General features: G+C 41.1%; 1 protein-coding gene across 2 annotated transcripts in view; it reads left to right on the top strand.

The window, feature by feature from the left end:
• The window catches only part of CTNNA2 (catenin alpha 2), a 2,570,005-nt gene that overhangs the window by 599,722 nt on the left and 1,947,006 nt on the right, over window positions 1-23,277 (top strand). For both annotated transcript variants that reach the window (XM_069204683.1, XM_069204674.1), the window contains exon 4: window positions 6,745-6,911. In XM_069204683.1, the coding sequence (XP_069060784.1) occupies window positions 6,745-6,911 (167 nt within the window). The remainder of the gene's footprint in view (window positions 1-6,744; window positions 6,912-23,277) is intronic.

Here is a 23,277-nt window from a genome sequence, read left to right as displayed (position 1 = left end):
CATTTGTTTAACTGCTTGGACATCTTCTGACTTCTCATGTTGAAACCTTGAGTTGAAGTCATGAAATGAACAGCATGGCTTAAGCCATGTGCCATGACTGATTCTCTTGATCTTCTTCCTTATACATCAGTTATTTTCTAATCATTTCATGATCTCTCATAGTGAGTATAAGAATATGAGCAATTAGTTGTGCATTTTCTCTCGTCCATGCACTTCCTCTGTTTGGCATAAGTAAAATTGGTGAAGAAGTCCTGGGCCTAAGAGGTTGCTGGGATGCCACCACATGCAAGGGAAACCATCACCTAAGATCTTGTACCCTCTGCTTCATTTTTGGATATCAGTGCCATTCTATTTTTGTAGTATCTTACCAAAGTTGTAAATTACGCTTCTGTTTCACTTAAATAAATGTTCTCTCACAGCCTTTAGTTATGATGATATCCCTGTTGAAACAAATTAGAAGCCAGCCTTGCAAAACAGACCTCTCACCACTTAAAAGGGAGAGGCAAGACTCTATATATGGAGGCTGTGAGATATTGGGTTGTTTGTTGACTGGGGTGTGAGACCTAGTCAAGCAACAGTCACAATCCATTGAAGGGTGAACTACAAAAAGTCACTAATTTAACCTGTGCCCAACCCTGGGAAGCGTGGCACAACAATCAGTCAGGCTAAACTTAGGGGCAATGTGTATATTACTTATGCAACACACAAACAGTAATAAAGTGATAACACAACACAAGAAAATATTTTGGAAAAAAGTAATAAATTGTAAAACCGTTGTCTAATAAATTATAATATAATATATTGTTTGACATCAAATCCATCAAAAGTAGAACCGGAGTTATGAATGTTCAAAGTTTAAGTTTCAAAATAGCATGTCCTCAGGTTTGGAAAATGGCCACCTGGGCACCTTTAGCACCACAACCAAGGGTCCAGGAGTGAATGGAGACCTCTTGGGGGTTCAGGACTCACCTAGGCTGGGTTCAGGTGCAGGTTCAAGATGGTGGTAGCCTGCTATGTCCCTGTGGCTCTGAACAGGAGGCCAGCAAAACTAGCCCTAGAAGTCACTTCTGGAAGTCCTGGGTGCAGGTAAAGATGCAGGGCTCCAAACCGAGGCTGGGTTTTGAAGGTTCAAGACAGGTGCCAAGCAGCAAAGCAGTCCTTCCAGGTACAATAGCCATCTGGCAGACTGCACAGCAGGTCACAGCAGCAGGCAGTCCTTCGAGAGTCCATCTGCAGGTCCAGTAGTGAAGAGTGGGTTTGAGAGCCCTATTTTTATACCCTAGTGCCCTGCTTCCAGAAGTTGGGAGAAGTTTCCAGAAGAGTTCTATGAAGTTCCAGGAATTTCTTGCATCCCATGCTCTGGCTTCTAGTTGGCTGCACTGACAATACAGGGTTGTTAGGCCTATTATGTGTTGGCAGAGAACAGCCTAGTCAGGTGCAAGTGGGACTGCGCTTAGCTCCACCCCCTTCCTCCCATCAAGTCAGTTAATGACCCATTCAGGCTCTGCTATTCCCACTATTGTGACTGTCTGGGAGGAATCCACAAAGTCCTAACTGTCAGTTACACCCGGTAATGTGACCTAGGGCAGGCTGTAGGCACACCGGGCTAAGGGCAGGAAAATGACAAGTTTCTAAAAGTAGCATTTTGAAACTTGGAATGATAAATGTGACTTTACCATTGAAGAGGATTTATCATTAAAACTGCATAGGTACCAAACATGACATAGCTACCTCCTCTGGTTTAGGAATTGCAGTTTATTAAACATATTAAGGAATCTCCAATATTATCCTGTGAGAGGGATAGGCCTCACACTAGTGAAAAATGAATTTGGGAGTTGTTCATTATTAGTACTAGGACATGTAATGCTTAAAAGTACATGGCCTACCTTTTAATTACACAGTACCCTATGGGCTACCTAGGGGTGATTTATATGTAATAAAAGGGAAGTTTAAGACTTTGCAAGAGGTTTTAAATGCCAAGTCAACATGGCAGTGGGATACTGCTTTTAGGCTGCATTGGCACGCCTGGGGCATGTTTGAAAGTTCTACTTAAGTAGGTGGCACAATATGTGCTGCAGGCCTATTGATAGCATTTAATTTACAGGCCCTGGGTATATAGTATACCACTTACAGGGGACTTATGTGAACATTAAATATGCCAATCAGGTATGTGCCAATCACATCATGTTTTAAGGTGAGAACACCAGCACTTTAGCACTGGTTAGCAGTAGTAAAGCGCACAGAGTCCTAAGGCCAACAAGCAAAAATCCAGTAAAAAGTAGGAGGAGGAAGGGAAAAGTTTGGGGGTGACCCTGTAGAGAGCGCCCTTTATGGGTGGAGATGGTTTGTTAACAGGACACAGAAGCAATTTAGTACTGATTCTTCTTTGCACAGTTGCGGGTGTCAAGGTGTTTCAGGAGCCTGCAACAAATGGAGGAGAAACATTCTGTCTGGCACAGTTCTGAAACTAATGGCAAGACTGAATATTGACATACACAAGAGCCTGAAAATCATAATAGAGGTTATAACATAAAGTCACGCTTCTAGGAGATCTGCTAAGTGACTGGTGATTTTTAGCTAACAAGACTGAAGTTAAGAATTACGAAGGGATTTTAGGAGATCTGCTAAGTGACTGATGCTTTTTAGCTAACAAGACTGAAGTTAAGAATTACAAAGGGATTTATCTAGCTTCACACAATTATGGGTTAAGTGGGTATGTCACTTAACTAGACAACACCTCACCAGCAAATACAGTGGCGAACTGCTGATCCTTGTGGCTCTTCGTCAAGGAATTTGTAACAAAGTCCCTTGAACCCCAGTAACCAGTGTGGATCCCACTATACATACAAGTAACACTTTGGGCCTAAGTTAGACTTTGGCAGACAGGTTACTCTGTCACAAATGTGGCAGATACCAATCTGCAGTGTTACGATCTCCATAGGCTATAATCGGATCGTACTACGGTGGACGGCATATCCGTCACATTGTGACAGAGTAACTTCCTCCGTCAAACTAAATCAGACCCATTATCTGCTAATCATTAAAATATGATGTTGAGCTATGGGTACAAGTATGGGTCTTCAAAATACCCTATTGGAAGCCTAGCATTTCCATGCTTAACCTTTGGTACCAACAAGCAACACTGTTAAATAATTTGACGCAGTGGCACAGTACCACATGATGCAACACTATTCTCAAAATGAAGCAGGGGCACATACATCACTGGGAAAGGAAGATGTATCAAATCTTCCTCCTTTGGAAACATAACAAACAGTCTGTTGTGATACTTGCCTACCAGCAATTCTTTCCTCAATTAAAGTTTTATTTAAGTTACTGTCTAGATATTCCTTAGATCAAATGTACCCGCTCTTCATTAGATACAGAATGCATTTGTGGCGAGGCTTCAAAGTCAGGTATGTCTGCCTGATTAGCATAAACCAAATCACTGTGAAATCTGTCTCCAGGAGTTCAGAAAAGCCAGTAGGAGTTATTTCCTCCTTGTGTTTTTAATTAACACTTTTTATCCAGTTCTGCACTTGCATCAACTGTCAGATTAATTTTGTATATCTTTCCAGGCACCGTCCTCCTATCCATATTTTGAATATTTCCGAAGGTGTCTGAAAATGTTGTTCTCTCTCCTTTATGCTTAGAAATAAGGCATCTGTGGCTGAGGGAGTCTTAACAACGGTATCCATTCAGATGGGAGAAGAGTTTCTTACAAAGTAACCCCTTGATTGTAAAGTTCGGATACTTTATACTGTACAATCTTACATTTTACCTCACATTCATATAATAAAGAAGAAACAAACATTTTTTTCGTTAATTACAAACTCTCCCCTTTTAATATTGAATCCAGAATACCAACATGAATTATCAATTTTAAATTAAGTATTTACTTAATGATTTCTGTTTATATCTCATCATTGTAAACAATAGATGCTATTGATACCCAAGGTATGGTTCTCATTGCACGCCTTGGAAAGACAAATGGCTGAGTCTGCCAACCTCAGCCTTTCAGTCTCCTTCTAATGCGTGCAGATGCTTTTGTGATAGAGTGTACCTAACTTAATCATGCAAGAGTAGTTGGATCAGGTCAGTTGGCGAGTTTCACAAGCAGTCATTTAATGAATTGAAAAAAAGCGAGAAAAACAAAGTAAGGAGTCCAAGGTACATTAGAAATGTCCTACCTTTTCTCAAAGACAACACAATTACTAAAATTGCGAATTTGTGTAAATACATATTTCACTTTTTTCTTACAGATCATTAATGCATCATTTTGAATGAAATTGTAAGTTTAGGTATGTTAGCAGCATGAATTTTTTTTTCATAGTGACATTGGAAATCAAATTCTAAGCAACAAATCATTATGAAAAAAATATTTCATTCAATTTCAAAGCCTTGCAACCTGGCACATTATTAAACAATATTGGGGATGAAAAAATTGACAGGAAATATTTTGGTTTTCTATCGAATAGTTAATGAAATAGTGGATACCGAATACAAAAATTAAACAGCTAAAGGAAGTGTATATGTGGTGAAATCCAAGCACACTAATGCTCGTAAAAGAGTGTTTTGATAATAGTCCTCACTCAACTCAAGCAAAAGAGACATCACTTTGATTGAAATAATGAACTAATATCAGAAACCATAGTAGTTTGACTGCAGCAAATTCCACAAATCTTAAGAAATCGATTATAATTTGCTTGGAACGTTCTGCAGAATATCCATCAATGTGTGTCATGTAGAATAATTGCACATAAGGCCCCCCTAAAGGAAAGATTCAGACAGTGCCTGGTCTGAGTCAGGTACCTGACCTGGACCGGCTGGTATCCAAGGTATTCCCATTACCAGGTAAAGCGCTCACTTGGTAAAGTTACCAGCAGCCAGCATGGTTGACGATGAAAGGGCATATTGACACTGAGCTTGATAGTGATAGGAGGTGCTGTAGGATTCCAAAACCAAAGGGAAGATAGAACTCTCCAGCCAAATGCAGACAAAGGGGATTGAATGCACCTCATGAGCAAGTTACAGAGTTGTATCAAATTGGTTGTGGAATATTAAGTGTCTGTTAAAAATTCCATCCACCTTTAGTTGCAAGATGCCATCAAACATGTGAGGTTTATCTGTCTTGATTTCAACTCCCAAACAGTTTGCTTTTTTGATTGATAAAAGATTGTGCTGTGCCTCAGATGTAACCACACGTATAATTTGATTGCTGTCTGGTGACAGACATATTAGCATGCACCTGGGGTCATGCTTCCACAATTTGCAATTTAGGATGCGTTTCTGATCCATTGGACAAAGCATCCTTGCCAAACGCACTATTACCTTCGAGCATGGAGTGTCATGCACCTTCTCATGCTTTGGTGAGGTCATTTCAAGCATCTGTATATAGGCCCCATGTCTAATAAACCAATGGATTAAAATATAATTAAGTGTCCGTGGTACTAGTATGCTCTAAAACCTAAAGTTTATGTAGTTGTTTATGAATGGCACCAATCTGAAAATAGTTTGGTGAAACTATAAATTGGTACTTAATCATATAGTCACAACAGTTTCAAGTATTTCTTCAATTTAGTTAGAAGAATTACTAAAGGTTTGATTGTGACTCACCTAAATGGATGGAAATGAGTCTGTCTAGGCATATCCTGACTGAATACTACACTTAACCTTGCCCATGGTGATACATGAGGTAGTTGATCTCATAGGGAGTTCAGAGGTTTGTTGGCACCAAGGCCAGCAGGCGAGCAGAACAATGCAAAAAGCAGATGTCTCTTCTTCTTTACATGAGTTTGTTCCCTTCTTTGCCTTCCTACTTTTCTGCTTCAGGAGACCTGTCCTTTCATTTTAGGGATGTCTTTTCTTTGCTGTACAGAGAATACCTCAGGGTTAAAAACTAAAACAACAAATAGCCCTAGATTTAAGAGGGCCTGGCGCCTCCTTGCGCCACAGCAGCTTCATTTTGTTAACACTAATGTGGCCCAACGAGGCCAAAATCGCCGCGCCAGATTTACAATTTAAAACTCTACTGCCCAACAGCAACTCTGGAAATGCCATCTCCGCTTGAATAAATTCCCTCGTCAGACATGGCCCTCGAGGTTCCCTGCTGGAATACATTTCCTCCAATCAATGCCAAATTCTGAAGGTAAAATCATAGGTTAAAACCACCGAGTTTACTCTGATCATGTGCACTTGCAAATCCACAATAAACGTAATGCTCCTCGACTTTGGACTAACTCACACTGCTTTGAATAAGACTTACCATTGGTTTGCTACTGAACTCTTCTTGTTTTCTTAATAACTAGTTGTTTTTCATTTCGTGTCATTTTGCTTGTTAACCTTTTACATTTGAATTCAACTTGTTTTGGAACCTTAGGTCCTTTAATTTTTTTTGATGTACAATTTTATAGAGTAGTTAATTCACATGGCACCTGTTGTCTCTGGGGCTGGTTCATCTCACGTCATTACTACCAGGCACAGCATGTGTTACCCTCATCGAATCCTTTTTAGTTCTGTGGGTATTTTTCTTTGAGCCCTGAAATAGCTGAGATAGCACCCACAAACCGCAGCTTCATTTTCCCATAAACCTGCATATAAAGCACAGACACACATGACAATCCTTTGTGCTACACATGTTGTTGCAATGGGAGTTCATGACTTCCGGTTTGCTTGTATACCTAACACCTGAGTGAATATCCAAAAACACTAAAGATGAACTCATTCTTTCTGACCCTTGCACTTTAGGTGAAACCATGCGCATTGCCTCCTCTGAGTTTGCAGACGACCCCTGCTCATCGGTGAAGAGGGGCACCATGGTGCGAGCTGCACGTGCACTGCTGTCCGCTGTAACGCGCCTTCTCATCTTGGCTGACATGGCCGATGTCATGAGGCTCCTGACCCATCTGAAAATCGTATGTATATTTCATATTTGGATCATGTATTTTTTCCTGCATGTAAAAGATGACCATTTGAAAGCAGATCAATGTAGCATGCCTATATTTATGGAAAGTAATGTAACACAAACAAGATTGACTTTAGCAAATGTAGCAAAGAACTGTGGCTCCTGGTGTAAAGCAAACTATCACAAACCCATTAGGTCATTTTTCCATTTGTAGTCCTGAACACAAGTGTGTCCCTGGGTGTGTCAGTGTATGCATCAGTGTGTGTCTTTGTGTGTCAGTCTATACATGAGTGTGTCCCTTTTTACAGGGTCATCCCCAAACATTTTGCCTTCCACCTACTATATATATTTTTTCTGACCTCTTGTTGTTGGCTCTAGGACTCTGAGCACTTTATCATTGCTGATCAGTACTAAAGTGCAGGTGCTCTCCCTTTTAAATTTGGTATGATTGTCTTACACGTAATTGTCACATTTAATTTACCTATAAGTCCCTTGTACAGTGGTATCCTTGTACCCAGGGCCTGTAAATTAAATGCTACTAGTGGGCCTGCAGCACAGCTTGCGCCACCCACAGAAGTAGCCTTTCAAACCTGTTTCAGGCATGCTAGCATACGGCCTGGGTTCCAAATGTACTTGCACAGGGACCTGAATCTAAATTCAGCAAGGTTCGCAACTCTGTTGCGATGTTACACAGGGGCCACGCTGAGCACCATGACAGAGTCGTGACTCCACCCAAACTGAAAAAAAGTGTTTTGAGATTTTTTTAAACAAAAAAGGGGTCCCTCAGACCCACATTAAAGCCCCACAGTGGATTGAGAGTACCTCTAACCTGACCCCTTCTATTCTTTTTACCCTATATTTTCACTGCCGGGGATCATGCCCCAGTTCATAAAATGGAGGCTGCAACTTTCTGCACAGGTTATGGACAGCCAATCACAGTACTGCTTCTGGCGTGTGGAGCCTCAACGTTCTGCACATGAGTCGCAACAGATTTGCGTTCCTATATATACAATTTTTTTTTTCACTTAATAACTAGGAAACCGCTGAACAGATTTACACCAAATCATAAAAAGGATGCTTTCTGGACCAAGATCTAGCTTTTTGCAAATTTGGTGTAAATCCGTCCTGCAGTTCGGGTTCTATTCCTGTTCAAAATCCCTATGGAAATTAACCTGGAGAAAACAAGTTTTCTCAGCGCCCGCTTGATAGATCATCCCGAAGCTTTCCATGCAGCAGCTGACGTGAAAGTCTTATTTTTGGGGAATTTTGTGAAGCTACATCAACCAGCGCCAAAGATATAGGCAAGTAAAAACACTTTTTTTATAGGAACTACGTCCTAAGTATAACTACCGCCCTTTGGTAATGTAAATATATATATATATATACATGTATATATATATATATATATATTTTTTTTTTTCTTTTTGCAAATGTACATGATTGATTCAACTTAACATTATTTCCTATTGCATTTTAGTTTAAGCCCCTTCCTACATTATTTTATATGGGAGGATGTTGCAGAACCAGTGATTGGCCATTTATAGTGTTGGACTTACTATTAGATTGTAAATTACTACACAATTACATTTTGTGAATATCAAAAAGTAGTATACTTACTCAAAAGTGTACATTGACTCAAAAGTGCAATTTGTGAATCAGGGCCTAGGTGATTGTAATTCTTTGAATTATGCCAGAACCACACTAAGCAATTGTCTGTCTTCTATTTGTGGTCTTTAGTTTACTTCTTTTCTCTTTCCTTTTAGAACAAATGCAGTTACAAAAGCCTTACTCTCATTCATAGATGTAGGAGTTTACTTTTGTTTGGCCTCTTTGACCCCATTTTCAGTGTCTGCTGCAGCGCAGATACAATTTACAAATGCATATGGAGGCATGGCATTTTCTGGAACCTTACACTTTGACAATTGCTTTCACATTAAGCCCCTGGAAAATATATTGGATATTGTAGTTCCTCACATGCATTGAGAAATGGTGCCACCCTGTGGCTACTTTTTCGATTCGAAGATACACAAACCAGATGCATTGGGTTTTCTTGTGCTACTTGCAAATGAGTTGTGGTGTTTTGACATCTGTAATGGCTGGTGCCTGCTCCAAAAAATATATGCACTTGTGCTCTATTAAATTAGCATAATTTTTATTTTCATATTTCCATAAATATCCCGGTGGTAAGTCAGCTGCCGGTGTTCCATTGTTCAGCTGCACAGTATGTAGATATGGAGAATAAGGATATATGTTCCCACCTCCTCTTAAATGACTGGAGATGATTTCCATTTATGTGTGTTTCCATTGCAGAATGCGCTGCATTCAAAGTTATAAGAACCTTAAATCTGTAAAGGAAAATTTATATGAGCATGTTATAAAACCTACATTTTCAGCATATAAGCCGGTTGTAATGACCAGGGGCATTGTCATGATCGTGTTCTTAACACTGTTCTGGTGCAGAGGGATCTGGCGTTTCATTTTGCTGTCTAAAGTACATACATTAACTTGAAAAATGCCCGAGTTAGTCCATGCGTTGCAGACAGTAGAGATGAGAAATAGGAGGAGGCAGGAGGCAATAACCAGCTTGTTTTTCTAAGCTCTGCTCTATTTTGCCGATACACTAAATTGGGCATTTAACTATTGTTAGTGTGTGCTATGAAGATGGGAAAAAGAAACACACAGACTCCACCGTTTTGAAATTAAATTATTACCATCTACATTTTTGTCAGTGTGAGAATATGAACTATATATTGCCAGATCTCTCCCGAAGTGCATATCAAAAGGCGCACATATTGGTCTCAAATTTAGGGGGCATATTTATACTTGTTTTGCCCCGAATTTGCGTCGTTTTAAAAAATGTAAATTCAGTGCAAAACTATATGCCAAATTTATGGAGTTAAACTCCTTTTTTGGTCGTGGAAACCTACCTTGCGTTCATGAGATGCAAGATAGGCATTCTCGTGAAAAAAATTACTCTATGGCCTTAGAGCCATATTTACCCCCCCCCCCCATGCTAAAATCAGGCCTGGGGGGAGGAGGGGTCAAATAATGGTGCAAAACTTGCTTTGCCCCATTATTTAACACCTGGGTCAAGGCAGGCGTTAGGGGACCTGTGGGCCAATTTCCATAGTGGAACACCATGGAATATGCCCACAGGTGCCCTCCCCAGGCCCCAGGGTCACCCCCACCAACACTAGAGGGACAGCAGAGGATGGGAGACCCCATCCCAGGTAACTATAGGTAAGTACAGGTAAGTGCCATTGGAGGACCCGAAATGGGCCCCCATACTTGGCACTGGGTGCAAAGGCCATGCCCAGGAGACTCTGTTCCCCTGTGCTGGCCATTGAGGTGGTGAGCATGACTCCTGTCTTTTCTAAGACAGGAGTCATGTGGTATGGATGGTTTTGCGTCAGAAAATGACTCTAAGCTGGTTCAAGTCTTTTTTTTTCACTCTAACCTGCCTTATGTCATTTTTTGGTGCAAAACCCTCTTTTACCATATTGCCAGCCCCACCCGGCTAACTTCTTTTTTTTTACCCTAGCGTACCCTTTACACCAGCTTGCACCATTCCATAAATATGGTGCCTGGCTGGTGCTCAGAAATGATGCAAGCCGGTGCTAAACGTTTTGGTGTAAAACTGCATTAGTGCAGTTTTGCACCAAAAAGTATAAATATGCCCCTTAGACTGATCTGTCTGCTGGTGAGCTTGCCTGAGTGCAAAGTGGAATTAGAAGTGGAACGAGAAGTGAGCTGTGCAGACTATTAGACGGGGTTTGATTCAGTGGTACTAGAAATTAACTTTTTGTTGAGGATTTATTAGTTATCCTGAAGAAATGAAATTTCTAAGGCTTGAATACCATACAGGTGCAGTCTGCTAAACCAAATTTGAGCTGTTGTTGAAAGAATGTCCTGTATCATCTGGAACTCTTAACCTGCAAGTCAATATAAGTATGAATCACTACCCTTGAAAGTTATACTTGTGGTGTAAACTCGTTGGAGCTTCCCCACTTCTGTGCCATTTTTATGTTAGAGACTCAACACCAATGCATTGCCTGTCTCCATCTTTCAATCGAGTGACTTGATCATTTCAGATGAGCTATTTCAATCAAGCCTTCAAAGTTGCTAGCCATGAACAAAACATCATGTTACTAGGTGACCAGGTGAGAGAGTGCAGTTCTTAATAAAAAAAAAAGGAAAGGATAAAAGTGGCATTACAAAGGTATATTTGAAGATGTCACTGCAGCCTGCACCACTTCCTGGTCCTGGGAAATGGCAGTACAAATGCTACTCACTAGCTCTCACATTTCTGCAAATATGACAGCTGGGACTAGTCACATAAACTGTAAGAATGGCCTGGAGGAGCTGATGTTATTATTTTTCATGTGTTAAAATGTTAAACACAGTACTGCTCAAACACCGGCAGACATCATGTGGAGCAGTATCATGAGTAAGTACCAGCATCCAGAAACACACTGGCACAAATTAAGCAATGAGTTAGTGTGGTTCAACACAATGACTGATTGGACATAATTCAAACTGTTTATGAACTATTTTAATATCTATTTAACATTTTTTTAAATATATTTTTTGTTGAGCAGACATTGAAAACAAAAACATTACACAGAAAAAGGAAGTGAATACAGCACATCATAAAAACCATTAAGCATACCAATGTTCTTCAGTGGACAATGCAAGAAATCAAGGATTGTACAAAATTCACATTAGCATAATTCAAAGACAAATTCATAACTCTAGAAGAGAGGCCAATAATAAATACCAGGAATCAACTAAAGTGCAAACGTGCTATACAACCACAAATAGAAAATAAAAGATGTTCATCTCTAGGCTAAGCCGGAACATGAAGACTGTGCAAAATTTGCATCAGCATAATCAAGCGACAAATACGTTGATCTAGTGAACTTGCGATTAAAGAGCGACAGGGATACTACTAGCTGAGGTATTACAAAGAAGCAACTCAGTTTTCTTTTGATTAATTTAATAACTTTTATACATTTTATATACTTTGGTATTGGTTGAACTCTCCCAAAACCCTCTTGATATTCTCCTTGCAAGGCTTCAACTGAAGAATCACATCATCTGCAAACATTTTTAACTTGGCCATACCCACCACAGTGACCTCAATTGCCTGATTAGCTCTGATCGCAAAAGGCTCAATAAAAAAAGTAAATACAATTGGGGCAAGAGGGCACCCCTGCCGGGTCCCTCTGTTAATGGCTACTGAACCCGCAAGGTTAGAATTCACAAATATCTGAGCTTGAGCCCCTTGATATAGATTCAGAAGCATATTAATGAATGGGAGAGGAAAGCCACATTTCTTTAAGCTGAAAAAGAGCACATCCCAAGTGACTAGGTCAACAGCTTTCTCAGCATCAACCAAAATACCTGCTGCACTAGTATGGTTAGTTAGTGGTTAGTTGTGAAATAATCCAACGCCTGTAATAAGAAGCCGGTATTTACGGCCATCAACCAGCCGGTCACAAAGCCCTTCTGTTCTCTTTGAATTAAAGTCTGAGCAAGAGGGGTAATACGAATGACCCATATTTTCATTAAGAGCTTGTAGTCAGCGTTAAGTAAACTAATAGGGCCATATGAATTATTATCCCTAGGGTTCCTCCCTTTCTTTGAAAACTATCGTAGACTCCATAAAAAGAGAAGCGACTTCACCGCCCCTACAAAATTGTATAAATTCTTAAAACACTGAACTAAATCAATGGCAAAAGTTTTATAAAATGTGACCGGAAAGCCATCATTACCAGAGGCCTTCCCACTTGGCATACAGGCTAGCGCTTCGAATATCTCTTGCGCAGATATAGTAGAAATAAACGTTTCCGCCTCTGAATTCGACAGACACGGTAATCCTATGGATTGGATTGGAAGTATTCAGATATACTTGACTGCGAAGGGAGACCTTGAGAGATCTGAGACTTTTCCACAACTCTTTCCCCTGTCCCTGGTTTCTGTAATTCCCTTACAAATGCAGCTTCCTGCTTGACCCGTGTGGACCAGGCTAAAAATGTCCTGCTCTGTTGGCTCTTTTTATACAATCCCTGATGGTATGCCTTAGAGCCAAAACTTTCTTCCATTATAAAAAAAACTCCCAGCTTTTGCTTGGCCCTTGCGAGAATGTTCCCTGTAGGACGGGAAGGCAGACCCTAATGGCTATTCTTAGTCCGCAGGGCTTGATCTACTGCTGATTGCAGCTAAGTTATTTGCTCTCCACAGTCTTTGTGTTACTGCACCTTATAAGCAATGATCCAACCACGTGCTGCGGCCTTGAAGGCTTCTCAAACAGAAAACATCCAAGGCGTGCCCCTATTCAACAAAAAACAGTCCCGGATAAATTGGCTCATTTCAATGAGCCATATTTGATCTGTTAGAAGTGTCCATCCCAGCTGCCACCTCGGCCTTTCACTCCTCAGTGTCTGCAGCACTATTGTAATGGAGACCAATGAATGGTCAGAAAAAGAATTAGGTCAAATATCAGACTTGATCTTCTTCATAAAATGAGAAACAAAAAAACAATACAGGAAGAAGTGTGGTATCGCAGTGAGAAACAAGTATATTGAGAAATACCTGGATGGTCACACCTCCATGGATCAAATAATGAAAAATCATTTTTAGTATTAGGACTAAGTAGCTTTTTCGTTTTATTTGACCTATCCAAGTTATCTTCTGGATAAAGTTAAAATCCCTTCCTACATAAGGCCCCATTACAATGCTATAAATCTGCAAACAATGAGTCTGTTTCATCAAACACTGGGCCATAGTAATTACCCAAATTCAACGGGCCCCAGCTACAGCAACCTTCAGCCAAAGCTATCTGCCCTGTAGATCTCTGATTATGTCACTAACCAACCACGCAAGCCCCCTACCCAACATAATTGCCACACTCATTACTGCAAGACAGGCTGAGGGAAAATTAGCTTGAGAATACTGCTTTGGAATGTGGATATTCGAAAGTTATTCTTAAGATGGGTTTCTTGCAAAAACTGTACTTCCGGGAGGAAGAACTCAACCATCTAACCAGCCCCCTATATTTCCATCTATTTGACATGCCATTTACATTACACAATCTAAATCTGATTTTATGACCCATTATACAAATAGCTCTTGCTGGTTAGTAATTACTCTGTATCGCTTCCCTCCCAAACAGACCTCTTGCTGACCGACGCGTTTAACTTTCTTAACTTTAGTGCCACAATTCCCTAAATTGCATTTCTACTGAGGCTGGCAGCGGCGGAGGACTTCACAGTTGCAGCTGCAGCCATTACGGCTGCTTTAAACTGCCAGCAAGACATTATGCAGGGTGCTGATGGAACGGACCTGGAAAGTTGTCGGCAGACTTACCTTTGGGAAGATCTAAGCCCACACTTTTTCTCTGTAAGCAAGCGACGAGTAAGCTCTGCAAGCAATAGCCTTCTCAGTGGTCTTTGCCTTAAGACGAGTGGTTGAGTGGACCACCAGGTTTCTCACATGGGGATAAGTGCTCTGTGCGTGTTTCTTCGGTCTCTCCAGTTTATTAATTTGCACATAGTAGGTGTGCCAGAGGGGTGCGAAGGCCACCCAACTTCCGGACCATTCGGGCGAATTAACGGTAACAAGAGCTCATAGCATTCTGGTCCAATGCTCGCCTAGTTCAGAATTTCCACATACCATTTTAGTACATTTTGGGGATTATTTGATCAAAGAACAAGTGCTAGCTAAGGCAATTAGGCAAAAACAGTTATCTATGCCAGAAATACCCCAGAGCCATATCTTTTCAGATATGACCACCTCAGCTGCTCATCGTCAGAAGGATTTTGTGAAAAAGTTGCATTTATTCAAACACAGGGTATACAAGCATCATTTGTACAACAATATCTATTTATCATTGTCATTAGTTTTCTTAGTTTATAATTTCAGGTATTCTATTGCATTTTTTTAATGTAATTTGTTTAGGGCTAACATTGTTCTTTATATTTTAAACGTATTGTTGTTGGACCTGAAAGTGAGCACATGCCACACACATTTCTCTAAAGAAAAACTATGCTGTTTGAGTGTTGGTGCCAATGGACGTGTGGCATTACTTACAGAAACAAAGGTATCTACATGATTCAAACTTAGTGGTAGCTTATTTGTCACAATTCATATAAGGAACGAGGCCTATCTCTCTCTGTCGCAATATTGTGGTTTCCTTCAGTAGGTATTATCATGTCAAAAAGTAATCAATCTCAGGGCTACTTTTTTTGTACAAATCATTGTCCTTGGGCAATCTCGACAACACAGAAATCCTAAATCCTGAATAAATTAAAAAGAATAGAACCAACAGATATGGCATGGTTTGTAATATTTATATAGTAAATGGAAATTTGATCAAACTTAGACCCATTTTTTCAGTTTTAAAAGTAGCAAAATCTGACAAAATGCAAAATAAATATTATGAAATTATTATTGTCTGTAAGTTGCTCTAGTGAAAAATGTCAGTTTGCAGCTGATATCAAGTGTTCCATTCTTAAGAAAAATGGACTGAACCTATTTTTGCTTAAGGACAAAGTTTCTGTATGACTTCCATTACTTTCTATAAAGATACATATTTCATATGCAGAGTGTTCTTATACAGAATAAAAGGAGTTTTATGCGCTGAGCACAGGAACAAAGCTTCTGTTGTAAATCCTTCAACAAAGCTCTAACGTTCCCAATTAGATTGTCAGACTTGGGATGCAGATAGGTCACTGAACCTTCGTTACAGAAGAGCCAGAATATCAAACAGGTTTCAAAAGGATTATTTTGGCTCAATGTTGGCAGCACAACCTGAACAGAGAGACGCGAGATGCCGCAGACGCCACAGGACGTAGATGCTGCTGGTCCATCCTTGCTGTCTGCTCGGCTGGCAGGCTGCTTGCAGGCTCCGGGCGCCCTGTGCCTGTATCTCATGGCCCCTGTGGCCTCCGGCTGCCTCGCTGTCTCCTGCAGCCACCTGTGGCCTCACTGTTTACTTGTCCGGGGCCCACTATTTCTTGGCCTGCTGCGGTCGTCTTGCTGCCCCCGCAGTCTCCAGCTGCTTCCGTCTGTCTCGCAGGCCCCGCAGCCGCCCTGCAGCCGTCCATGGCTCCCACTTACTTGGCTCGACGGGGACCACTGTTTCTTGACCTGCAGTGGCCGTCTTGCGGCCCACGGCCTCCAGCTGCCCAGCGGCCTCCAGCTGCTTCCAGTTGCCTCTAGTTGCCTCCTGCTGCCTCTGGCTGCCCTGCACTTCCCTGGCCTTAGTACGCACCCGCAGGTCTCTCAGGATGCACCAGGAGAATCCCTCAGTGAGGCTCAGTGAGGCTAGGAGGTTTAGAGACTTGACGACAGGCAGGTGGCAGCAAGGAATCTGGCCTCACATCACGCCAGCACACCAAGGCACACCAGGGCACACCAGGGCCTCTGGTCCTCACTGAGAACAAAAAGGACGGCAATTGGGATGAGTAACCGGCCAGAGGGGATAAGGAGGAATATCCTCCCAGGTCCGCAACCATAGTGGTGAGTGGGGTGAGTGTCATCGTCCATTATCCCAGCCAAAGCCAGATGTGTTCACATGTACCTGCGAGAAGCTTGTAACTTGTGTCTTGTGGCGGGTGTGACTTGCGCATTGTTGAGTGGAAGAAAGCTTAAATCGGATTTCGGATTGCAGATACCGTGCTCGTGTTCCCCGCCTGTGTGTGTATCTCCCATGCAACAATTCTAGTACTTTAGGTTGGAGCTCTATTTGAACCTTATTCGAAGCCTATTGAAGTCTATTGAAGACTGCTAAGGCCGTGGGGGGGGTTAAGTTAAGTTACACGGCGTGTGTAGGTGGTGGTAGTGGCAGAAATGGGAAGCCAGAGGAATAATTCCCTAATAAATATATATAGACCATCAACCCCCAGGACGAAGATATGCAGCATGCCGGCAGCAAAGTTCAGTCACGCGGACTGTGTGGCACAAAGAAGGGACTGAAGGGCATTTCTAAAGTAAAGGAGGTCCCAAATGAGAGTCAGGTTCCGGGAGTAACAGCTATCAACCAAGAAGGAGGGAATATACTTCAAACATTGCTACATTGCTACAGGAGACGCCCTGAGACAGAAAGATCTGTTGTAATACCACTGGGCGCATCAATTAAAGAATTTGTGGGGAAATATTTTAAAAAGACTCCTAATGTGTCACAGGTGATAAAAGGGAAAAATACACTTGATTCTAATCATAGTGAAATTGCACAGTGCATAACGAATTACTTTCAGACTTTATTCCAAGGGGGCGGTAGATGAGAATATTGGGGGGAGGCTCCAGCTGGAACCTAGGCAATCCTCATCACCATGTCTCTCAACCCAAGTAAGGGGTAGCGCTATTTTAGAGGAAAGACTCCCATTTTGTTCTGCATAAGAGAAAGAGAAAGAGGGTTTTGGAGGGGGCAACAGAGTTGCAAGTAAAATGGGTATACACACTCCCTCTCCTTCTTCTCCCTTGAGTAGGCAGTCCGCTCTTGCCTTAGATACCACTGCTGTACCTGCTGAATCCTTACTAGATGTAATGTTCCTAATGCAGAAAACCCTACAGGCTATTCTAGAAGTACTGACGGTAAATAATGGCTTGGGTAAAGTACATAAAAATCAATTACGAGGGATAACGGATTAATTGAAACAAGTTAATAGCTGTATGCCGGTACTGGTACGACCTGCACTTGAAAAAAGGGACCAGGAGACAGGTACACCAGATGAAAGCAGAGAAGGAGAGCAAAGAGATGTAATAAAGATAACAGAGTTCCCGTCAGTCTATGTTACTAAACAACCAATGCTGGTGATAAAAAGGAGTCGAGGATGGGGAATGAAAGGCTACATACCCTACAAACCCTACTTCAATACCCTAATAAGTAAGCAAAGGAATACTGGGAGACAAAAGCCCATGGAGAGAGGCGGAGGGCAGTCTGGCACAAGAAACCAAGAAGAATCCCAGGACAAGGACGTGAAGCAGCTGCCCCAAAAAGGGGAGCATGCCGCAAAAGGTACCTAGTGTACCATATATAGAAGAGACCCAGTTAGTAAAAGGGAAGAAGCATCCCCAAAGGAGTATAATAGAAGAAAGTAAGTAAAGTAGGGGAAAAAAGGAAGGGAGTGACACAAGAAGGCTGGTAACAAGGGGGACGGTGGAGAAGAAGATAATTTAGATTTCCAGGAGAAGGGTAGCCCCTTACCACCACCATAGGGCCCCCGGAATTAAGAGGAAGATGGAACGTGCCAATGGAAGGGAGAGTAGGTGGTATATTTGGAACCCTAGGGAAGGGAGATTGGGAGGAAATGGCAGAGGAAGCTTAAGCCCTTGAATCGTTTACACCTTCTAGAAGTTATGGCCCTGTGCCCAAGTTTATGCAAGATTGGGTCAATAGACATACAGCAAATAGGGTTTATCTTAAACTCGGAAGGGGCAGAGGTGACAAAGGCTCTCTTGTACTCAGAATGTGTCAGACAGTTGGTATTACAGACAGAGATGGAGTTAGTGAAGGCGGGTATAAGATTGGTCCAAATAAGAGAACCTGAGCTCGGGGAAAGAAATAGTAGAGTCCTCAAGTTCCAAGCAAGCTTGCTCCCAAATCAAGTGCAGTACAACTTAGTAGGTTCTAAAAATGTAAGAACATGTGTGGATGGAAATAAGAGCAGACTAAGTGTAACCATAACCTTCGAGTATAAAGACCTAAAGCTGAGGAACCACTTTGATTCCCTTGTAAACCCCCTTGAAAGCTACAGCAGGGGGTAGCTGAGTGATTTGGACTAGGAATTAAGCTCTGCACAACAGATCCAACTCAACCAAAACTTTATTGTTTAATTAGATTATTGGATGTAGGCAAAAAGTTTGTGCAAAGTTATTGCTTGCTCAAATTAAATCCTGGGCAGATATAAATGACTTGATTCCGGTAGAGCAAGGTGGATTAAAAAAGGTCACTCGACAATTGGCCACTGTTTCAGTCTTTGGTCATTAGCAAAAAAGTCAATTGAAAAAAGAGGGTGTCTATTCTGCTGCTTTGTTGATTTTCGTGCTGCGTTTGATTTGGTGGATCGAAATTTGTTATGGGATATGTTAAAACGGCTGGTGGTCGATCCGGATCTACTTTTGTCTCCTTCAGGGTCTGCATTCACAAAATTGGGCCCAAGTTATTCTAGATATGAGTGGTTCACTCTCAAAGAAGATCCCTATAATGAATAGATTGTGCCAAGGATGTGTTCTGGCCCATTATTATTTGCTATATTTCTGTCAGACTTACCAGGTTTACTAAATGAGGCTAAAGGCATGTGCCCAAAAATGGATGGGGTTCATATTTCTTGTCTATGGGAGGAGAAAAGGTAGAAAAGGTTGAAAAATACAAATATGTAGGCATGTGGTTTGACTCTGAATTAAGATGGAAAGAACATATTGAGGCTCTAAAAATCAGAGCTTTAACATCAGTATGGGGTTTAAAACAGTTTAGCAGGAAATATGGGTGACCGTCCCTTCGCCCTGTTGTTTCTGCTTTTAATGCTATGGTACGTCATCAATTTCAATATGGGGTAGAAGTCCTAACACTTTCTGAGAAGTTAAGTTGGGAGGTGAAAGAAAGTAAATGTGTAAAATGCTTGCTATAGCTGCCTCACTCAAGTATGATAGAAGCTATAAGGGCGGAGTGCCAAATGACAGCATGGAGTTACCAGGGAACGCAAGCCGTGTTGAAATTCTGGTTGAGCCTGACAGAAGAGGAAATTTCTAAGATCGCAAGATTATGTAAAACAGGAATAAAGACAAGTGAGTTAAACTGGGCATCACAAGTGAGAGTACAGTTGGGAAAGGTTTGTGTCCTCTTAGGCTTAACCCTTAACCAGGGGCGCGGAGAACAAATTCTGAAGCAGGAGCTGCGTGCCATGGCAAATAAAAGTGCCAGAGAAGCAGATTTAGAGTACCTGGAGTGAAACATTTCCACCCAGTTTATGATGGGTGGGTGGAGGAATGCCAAAAACTTCTCTTAATTAGAGGCCCTACCCAACCCAAAATTATGAAAAAGGCAGTGTTAAAGTTCAGAGCCGGGTTAAACCCCAGCTATACAGACCCCAAAATGGCAGCCATACTTAGGGATGACCGGGGCCTATGTTCATGCCGCCTACAACGAAAAGGTACTGCCCAACATATTTTATTGGATTGTTTATAGTTTTTTGAACTACGTAAGAAGTGTTTAAAACCAATTTTTAAGGAATATAATATTAATAACCAGGATCAAGTGCTTAAATTATTAGTAGGTATGAGATTTTTTTAATGTCACTTGTGCGCTAGGACGATTTTTAATTGAAATACGAGGTATCCTAGCGGGGCTTACAGGGCCCCTGCAAAATGTAAGAATGTAGTATGTGAAGTTTTAAACTAGGGATGGAACTTTTAAAGATAAATGAAGATATTATAAATTGACTACTTTTATATTTCTACTGAATGATTGTAACATTTGTATAACTTATAGTTGTTCTCCCCCAGAGCAATATAGGGCAACTGTTTTAACACTACATGTAGGTTTAAAGTAAAAGCACCACCACTTTATCTAGACTTGCGCCATATGTAAATTATAAGAACTCTTGTTTTAATAGGAATATAATCGGGTTAGGCTGGTATGCGCAACGCACTTTGTAAAACAGCAGGTAAATGAAACTTGAATATGGGGCTAGTAAAATAATACTGATCCACATTATGAGGGCATTGTAAATATGAAATGCTATGAATTAAGAACAACTGTGCGGGTATTCACTATGTAACAGATTCATTTTATGAACCATTGTATAGTCTATGTATGTGGGATGTATGATGGAACAATGCACCTCCGGGGGCACCTCGGGGGGAGGAGGGGTCAAATAATGGTGCAAAGCTTGCTTTGCCCCATTATTTAACGCCTGGGTCAGGGCATGCGTTAGGGGACCTGTGGGCCAATTTCCATGGTGGAACACCATGGAATAAGCCCACAGGTGCCCTCCCCAGGGTCACCCCTACCAACACTAGAGGGACAGCAGAGGATGGGAGACCCCATCCCAGGTAACTATAGGTAAGTACAGGTAAGTATTTTGTTTCTTTAAGTGCCATTGAGGGACCTGAAATGGGCCCCCATACATGGCACTGGGTGCAATGGCCATGCCCAGGAGACTCTGTTTCCCTGTTCTGGCCATTGGAGTGGTGAGCATGACTCCTGTCTTTTCTAAGACAGGTCATGTGGTATGGATGGTTTTGCATCAGAAAATGACTCTAAGCTGGTTTGGGTCATTTTTTTTCACTCTAACCTGCCTAACGTCATTTTTTGGTGCAAAACCCTCTCTCCCATACTGCCAGCCCCACCCGGCTAACTTCATTTTTTTGACCCTAGTCTACCCTTTGCACCAGCTTGCACCATTCCATAAATATGGTGCCCGGCTGGTGCTCAGAAATGATGCAAGTCGGTGCTAAACGTTTTGGTGCAAAACTGCGTTAGTGCAGTTTTGCACCAAAAAGTATAAATATGCCCCTTAGACTGATCTGTATGCTGAGGAGCTTGCCTGAGTGCAAAGTGGTATTAGAAGTGGAATGAGAAGTGAGCTGTCCAGACTATTAAATGGGGTTTGATTCAGTGGTACTAGAAATTAAACTCAACTTTTTGTTGAGGATTTATTAGTTATCCTGAAGAACTGAAATTTCTAAGGCTGCATTCTGCTGAACCCAATTTGAGCTGTTGTTGAAAGAATGTCCTGTATCATCTGGAACTCTTAACCTGCAAGTCAAATAAGTACGAATCACTACCCTTGAAAGTTATACTTGTGGTGTAAACTCGTTGGAGCTTCCCCACTTCTATGCCATTTTTATGTTAGAGACTCAACAACAATGCATTGCCTGTCTCCATCTTTCAATCGAGTGACTTGATCATTTTAGATGAGCTATTTCAATCAAGCCTTCAAAGTTGCTAGCCATGAACAAAACATCATGTTACTAGGTGACCAGGTGAGATAGTGCAGTTCTTAATTTTAAAAAAAAGAAAGGATAAAAGTGGCATTCCAAAGTATATTTGAAGATGTCACTGCAGCCTGCACCACTTCCTGGCCCTGGCAAATGGCAGCATAGCTGCTACTCACTAGCTCTCACATTTCCGCAAATATGACAGCTGGGACTAGTCACATAATCTGTAAGAATGGCCTGGAGGAGCTGATGTTATTATTTTTCATGTGTTAAAATGTTAAACACAGTACTGCTCAAACACCGGCAGACATCCCCACCATGTGGTGCAGTATCATGAGTAAGTACCAGCATCCAGAAACACACTGGCAGAAATTAAGCAATGAGTTAGTGTGGTTCAACACAATGACTGATTGGACATAATTCAAACTGTTTATGAACTATTTTAATATCTATTTAACATGATTTTAAATATATTTTTTATTGAGCAGACATTGAAAACAAAAACATTGCACAGAAAAAGGAAGTGAATACAGCACATCATAAAAACCATTAAGCATGCCAATGTTCACCAGTGGACAATGCAAGAAATCAAGGATTGTACAAAATTCACATTAGCATAATTCAAAGACAAATTCATAACTCTAGAAGAGAGGCCAAAAATAAATACCAGGAATCAACTAAAGTGCAAACGTGCTATACAACCACAAATAGAAAATAAAAGATTTTCATCTCTAGGCTTAGCCGGAACATGAAGACTGTGCAAAATTTGCATTAGCATAATCAAGCGACAAATACATTGATCTAGTGAAGTGTTTAATATTAAATATCAAGAATCCTCGAAAGTGCACACAGGCTATTCAATCACGAAAAAGGGGCAAAATTTGCAGAAACAAATAAATAGCTCTCAAAGCATGTCAAACATTAAGTACAATAGATATAAAAAGTGCAGGCGTACCATGGAATCCCATGTATAAAGAATTCATTGTGTGTCATTAATATAATTTATTGTGCTAAAAACAGGTATATCTGAAATATTGAAAATGACAAGAAGACTAAAATCCAAAGAAAACCCAATTCATACACAGACCCAGTGCCATTAATAAAACCCTAATGTACCACCTATATGACATATTAAAGGGAGTTTCCAGATAAAATGTAGCATCTGAAATGAGATGTCACAAATGGACAATCTGTGAAAAAAATGGCTTACAAAGATCCCCACACCGTGCACAGATCTCCAGCCATGTAATGCATTTACCTTGTAAGAGAAAGTACCCCACCTCCTTGAATCCACAAGAAATCCAGGAATCTATAAACCAGCACAACGGAACTCCTGTAATGTAAGGAATGTACAACCTGATGAAATACGATTGGAATGATTTAGAGCTATCAGTCAGGCACTTAAATCCTGCAATAGCTTGTATCAGTTTTTT

The sequence above is a fragment of the Pleurodeles waltl genome, chromosome 1_2 (genome assembly GCF_031143425.1).
Source record: "Pleurodeles waltl isolate 20211129_DDA chromosome 1_2, aPleWal1.hap1.20221129, whole genome shotgun sequence".
Classification (NCBI taxonomy): Eukaryota; Metazoa; Chordata; class Amphibia; order Caudata; family Salamandridae; genus Pleurodeles; species Pleurodeles waltl.
Note: the sequence above shows the minus strand (reverse complement) of the source record. Positions and strands in the feature narration are given on the sequence as shown.